A 6,249-nucleotide genomic window follows, 5' to 3' on the forward strand; every position below is an offset into this window, starting at 1 on the left:
GGACCGTAAAATGGTACAGCCACTTTCAGAAAAAGCTAAACATAAATTTAAGGTACAGCACAGAAACTCCATTCCTAAGTATCTATCTAAAAGAAATGAAAGCATGTGTCTACACGAAGACTTAACAAATCATAATATTTTTGATAGCTTTATTTATAATAGTCAAAATGTGGTACATCTATGCAATGGAATATTAATTCATAATAAGAAATAAAATGGTACATGCTACAACATGGATAAACCTCAAAAATACTGTTAAGTTAAAGAATTCGTGCAGAAAAGACCACATGCTGCCCAATTCGGTTTATATGAACTACCCAGAAAAGACATGTCTTTCAAAGAAACTAAGTTAATGGTTATCTTAGGCTTAGGGGTAGGAATGAGAATGAATGCAAATGAGCATGAAAATGTTCTAAAACTGGATTAGATTGTGCTGATGATTACACAATTGTAAATTTACTAAAAATTATTGAATTGTACACTTAAAACAGGTGAATTTTATGGTAAATAAATTATACCTCAAAATTGCTTTTAAAACAACTATTCACTGTAGAGAATTTAGGAAATTCAGAAAAATAGAAAACAAGAAATAAAAATCACCCCCAATTCCATCCAGTAGAGACAGTCACTATTAAATTTTTGGTATGTTTCCTTTGAATATTTTTCAATGCAGTTTTTCCCTCTGTAGTATCTTTAAGTTAGAATTTTATGAGTGAAAAATCCTTTTGGTGCTATTGATAGTGAAACATAAGAGGAGGGTTATCGTACAAACTTTTTGCCCTTAGAAAACATGGGATTTTTAGAAATAAGAAATATTTTTTAAGCTCTTTTCATACTAAGATCCCCATCTTATATAATCCTGGCATTTGAAATTTAATTACTGTAATGTCCCTGAAGATACAGTGAATGTGGGGATTTCTAGCAAAGCTTTTTTTTCTACTCATTGTCTCTTGTACTGTTATTCTTGTGAAAATATAACTTACAGCATTTTTATGGAGAAGTTATAGGCAGCTGAGACATTCATGAATTTAGGGACTCGGGAAGACTCGAAGTGCCTGCTTATCATTTAGCTCTCTAAAGAAATAAAATGCCATCCTAAGGAAATTCTGAATGTATTTATTGAACTTATTAATTTATCACTGCTTCCTCAAAAATAGTTACTCTCCTGATTTCTAACTGTATACATTTTTCCCCATTTTTTGAGCTTTATAGAATCCTATAGTTTGTATTCTTTTTTGGCTGCTTTCACTCAGTATTTTGTTTATGAGATTATTCTCATTTATCTTAGAACTGGAAGAGGAAAGACATTGATTAACCTAAGAAAATGAGGTGACTAGTCTGTGATTTAGCCTACCTCTGTGAATCTTCCAGTAAAATTGACTTTTCCTTCCTCAGTGTCCCCACTGTATGCTATAGATACTTCCCTCCCAGAGCCTAGTCACACTCACTTGTACTTAGTAATTTTAGATATCTGTCATCTGCCTGACTGGAAGTGCTTTAAAGACAAGGCCTCATATCCTAATAACATTTGTGTCCCTAGTACCTGGTACAGCCTTTAGCATAAACAAGCTCTCAACAAATGTATAAAGTATGAATAAATAATGATAATTGAAAGTTATTTGTTGAAATTTTCTTGATTATAAAATATATGTAACATAAAACTTAGCATCTAACCATTTTAAATGTACAATTCAATGGAATTAAGTATATTCACGTTGTTATGTGAAGTTTTAAATAAATCTTGTACAATAATGCAAGGCAACAAATCACTATTAGGGGAAGCCCTGCTTATGGTAAAACCAGGAGTAGCACCATTCAGTGGTAAATCTGCCATAGTCCAGACTCTGACCTACAGCCTGACAAGTCCCAAGAACTGAGTGTTTTTAGTTTAATTAGAGGTGACCATTCTGTGAATGGCACACTAGAAGTTTAAAAATCAGGGCGTTTGTTGTGATGAGCACTGGGTGTTGTATGTAAGTGATGAATCACTGAATTCTACTCCTAAAACTAATATTGCACTGCATATTAATTAACTAAAATTTAAATTAAAAAATAAAAATCATATGACTTAAAATATCAGGAAACACTACTTTATTATTTATGGTAGAGGTATCCCTTTCCAATGATAGAAGGCCTCATCCCTGACCAGAGCATGCACTTTCCCAATTTTGAGTAAATGCTGAATTCTTTTTCCAGAGGAATAAAAAGTAGATTGTCTTGTTCAGACCATAAGGTGACCTCTCTGTAGGGGCTAGAATGTTCATATTTGTCCATTATCTAGACCCATTGACAAAGATGTTTCTCTAGAACCTGTTTCCTGTGCCAACCCATTCTCCTGTGACACTGGTTCTTTTTAGAAGGGTTGATATAATTGCTTAGGCTAGGTAACTGCCACATTGCGTTCCCTCCTTATGTGATTTGAATGGTTAATTTCTCATCTGGCAGGACCTTATTCACTTGTCTCCAAGGACATATGTTTTGGACAGTCACTGAGGGAAGACTGTGGAGTAGAGGGACAAGAGGTGAAAGAAGGATATATATATCTCATTGTTGTCCTGTAATTTCCTTCTATGACTGAGTGTCTCATTGCCATGCAGTAAATAAATGTTTTGTAGAAAATGATTATCAGTGATTTTGCTTTTGAACCAAAAGTCAATACTTCTGTGACCCTAAGTTTAAGTTTTCCTGATTTGGGCATATGATTTTTGGTTCATATGAAGGATTGAAGTTTAGTCCTAAAAAGCATTAATGCCCTAATATAATCACTAAAAATTGGATTTGTAGTCTTATTACATACAACTTGGAATTTAAATAATTATACTATGTTTTAAATATTAACAGGTTGCTCTCAAGGGAGTGGTATTTTACATTATGCTCATGGAGACAGTCAGCAAACTCACCTATTAAAGCAAGGTAAGAATGAAGCATTTGAGCATACTGTTCTTTCTACCTTTTCTATAATAAACATACATTTTTTTTTTAAATATGTAGGAAGAAGCTCCATGGGCCCTGGTCTCAGCAGTGGGAAACGCCCTAGTCAGGATGAGGATACACAGAGTATCGGTCCTAAGGTCCAACGACAGAGCACCAATTAGGTAAATATTTTAGAGCCTTATTTCTTGCTTTAGTGGAGCATGTAATCAACATAAATTAAGACAGTTTCAAAAATGGAGCTAATCACTTTTTCAAACTAAAGAAACTGAGGCATTAGCTTTTCAGTGATTGTTACAAAAACCGTTTAGGTCTTAGACAAGGGAGGTGCATCTGTACTGGACAGAGTGCTGCACTTAAGTTTAAAAATGGTCATCCTAATTGATTATCTTTAAATTTGAAAAACTTATGATGATGTGTGCAAGTTTTTTCTCAGAAAAAGACATCTTTCTCATTTCCTTACTGTGAGTCTAAAACAATTAAAGTGACTTTTTATTTTAGTAGTATTAATATAATCCCTTCATGAACTTCTCTCCAAATCTTTGCCTCTTAAATGTTTTAAGTTTCTTTTATGTATTGTGATACTTCTGAAACCTAAATTCTTTCCAGTTAGAGAACAGTTTAATTATTTTTAAATACTAGCCCTCTTTTAGAGGTATCAAAAAAGCCATGGCTATATTCAATTGAATTGAATGTGGCATACTATTTTATCATTTAAATTTATATGAAAAATATCTACATAGTGCATTTGCCAGTTTTTAAAGACTTTTGTTTCTTCAGTTATCTTAAACTTTTGCATTTTTAAAATTATTGCTAATTATACTTATCAGGGTGAGCATTGAGTAACATACAGAATTGTTGAATCAATGTGATTGATATACACCTGAAACTAGTATTTTATGTCAGTTATACTTCAGTAATATTATATATATAACCAGCACTAATAAAAAATTTTAAAAATTGCTGTTTAGTGCCAACCTAATTAGACTGTAACTTTCTTGAAGATCAGTAAACACTCATTAAGTTTTTATTATTTAATTCCTTGCAATCAAACTTTACCCAGTTTCTTTTTCCCCTTAAATCACAGAAAACATTCAGGAGGAATACTGTTGCAGCTGAAATTGGTGGGGAGTTCAATACTTTTTTCAGTTAAATTATTTTAAAATGTTCTTCATTGATGGAAAGCAGTTACATTTTGAAATGCCTTGTTTCTAATGACATTTCTGTAGTTTTAAACTTTTTAATGAATTTCACGTAGGACAAATAATTTGTATATAAAGAACTTGATTTAAAAAATGCTTAATGTAAATAGAAATAGTCCCAGTTAGTATAGACCCATCAATATATTTTTGATAATTTTTCATGTATGGTAAAAGTTAAAGTGGCAAACTGATATTCTGATATAAAAATTAATGTTTTGAGAGTCAATGTGGGAAGATAGGAGGTTTTTAGACTTTCTTAAAAGACTTTGTTAAAATTTTAGGACAGATTTTTCTTGACATCATTGTTTGGTCTAACTTTACACTCTTTGATAATAATGTTTTAGAAAATGTGTGCAATCAAAATTGGTAGTTACAGCCTCTGTTAATACAGTCAATATATGTTTTAAATCTTCATGTATGCCTGTTTTGACCCAAATCTGTGGAAGTATCATGTGTTAAGTTTTCCTTGTCTCCCTTTGTTCATTTACAGCTAAGTGACCTTGTTATTAAAGTATATGCATATATGGAATCTTGTGTACTTGGTGGTGGTTGTTTTTTTCTTTTCCTCTTTTTTAAGTTTTTGTTACGAGATGTGATTACAAATTAGAGACAGAGTCTATAACCACATGTAACCATTCTGAATGAAGGAACAACTCCCATATAGTTAATAAAATAGTATGTTTCAAAACTTCCAAATAAGATTACTATCTTCCAAATACTTTGTACTTTTAAAAATAGCTATCTGCAAGAAAGATGTAAAACCAAAGAGATTTTGTTCAGGTAATAGGATTGTAACTGTAAGTTAGTCACTACAATTAATAATGTGGGCTCTGGGGTCAGAAGGCCAGGCTCTGCCACTCACTCACTAGCTTTGAGATTTGAGTAAGTTATTAATTTTCTGTGCCTTCTTTTTCCTCATCTATGAAATGGGGCTGGCAGTAGAAGCTCCTTCATACTACATATGAAATGCTGGTCACAGTGCCTGGCATGAGATAGGATACTCGCTAAGTGTGAGCTGCAGGGCTGCCATGCTGTGCAGCTCCCTGGACTGTGCAGCGTGCAGTCTGCTTAGCTGTAGGCTGTAGCTCTGCGTAGCTGTCATTATTTTCATTACTGTTATTTTCTCAGTCCTGTCTCTTGTAGGCGAGTTTTTGCCTTTTGGAATGACAATCTTTTATTTTTTATTTTCCCAGTCTTGTGATAGATGTTCAGTGAGGTAATTGCATTTAAAAGTAAAGTAAGAATAATTTGAATCCAAAATTCAGAAACAGTAGCATTTTTATATGATACACATTTAAAAAAGTATCCTGGATAATGAATTAATACTGATTGATAATCTCCATTACTGAGAAAAGAAAAAATATGCCTTATCTTCTTTCACCACTGTTAATAAAGAGTGATATTTTCATTTTTAAATGTTTATTTGTTTTTGAGAGCGAGAGAAAGCCAGACAGAACATGAGCAGGGGAGGGGCAGAGAGAGAGGGAGACACAGAATCTGAAAGAGGCTCCAGGCTCTGAGCTGCCAGCACAGAATCTGATGCGGGGCTTGAACTCATGAACTGTGAGCTCATGACCTGAGCCAAAGTTGGATACTTAACCGACTGAGCCACCTAGGCGGCCCAAGGAGTGATATTTTCATTGTTTTTATGATACTTGTATGTAACAAGCTACTCTTTGGACCTGAGTGTACTGTACAGCATTGAAAAATTCATAGACCTAGGATCTACCATTACCATCCAGGGGAATATAAGATTCAATTTTAATGTGAATAAATATTTTAGTAAAAGAACATTGATTCAGCCTAGGCATTGATTTTAGTTTTAAATGTAGGGGTATTTGGCTTTTAGGGGATTTTTTGGGAAAGCCTTTTCAGTTTGGTTTGAATTGTAAATAAAAACAGTCACTGAAAGGGAAAGACAGGGAGCAGTCAGTGTGTTCCAGTTGAGTAGATGTTTGCATGTAGTGGTTTCCCCTAACTAGAAGGGTTAGAGTTCTGAAAACCCTGCTTGTGGCTGAGGGATTTAATACCTATTATTCATTCAGAAAATTGTATCTTGAAATCTTATTACCAAACTTGTTCTGTTCTAGCGTCCTGGAAAAAATGAGTTGAGGAA

General features: G+C 33.4%; 1 protein-coding gene across 1 annotated transcript in view; it reads left to right on the top strand.

Moving 5' to 3' along the window:
• Positions 1 to 4,662, top strand: part of CRY1 (cryptochrome circadian regulator 1) — a 98,537-nt gene extending 93,875 nt beyond the window's left edge. The window contains exons 11-13 of the mRNA XM_029955232.1: positions 2,842 to 2,913; positions 2,992 to 3,095; positions 4,019 to 4,662. Of these exons, the coding sequence (XP_029811092.1) occupies positions 2,842 to 2,913; positions 2,992 to 3,095 (176 nt within the window). The 3' untranslated portion in view covers positions 4,019 to 4,662. The remainder of the gene's footprint in view (positions 1 to 2,841; positions 2,914 to 2,991; positions 3,096 to 4,018) is intronic.
• Positions 4,663 to 6,249: the final 1,587 nt, after the last annotated feature.

The sequence above is a fragment of the Suricata suricatta genome, chromosome 10 (assembly GCF_006229205.1).
Source record: "Suricata suricatta isolate VVHF042 chromosome 10, meerkat_22Aug2017_6uvM2_HiC, whole genome shotgun sequence".
Taxonomy (NCBI): domain Eukaryota; kingdom Metazoa; phylum Chordata; class Mammalia; order Carnivora; family Herpestidae; genus Suricata; species Suricata suricatta.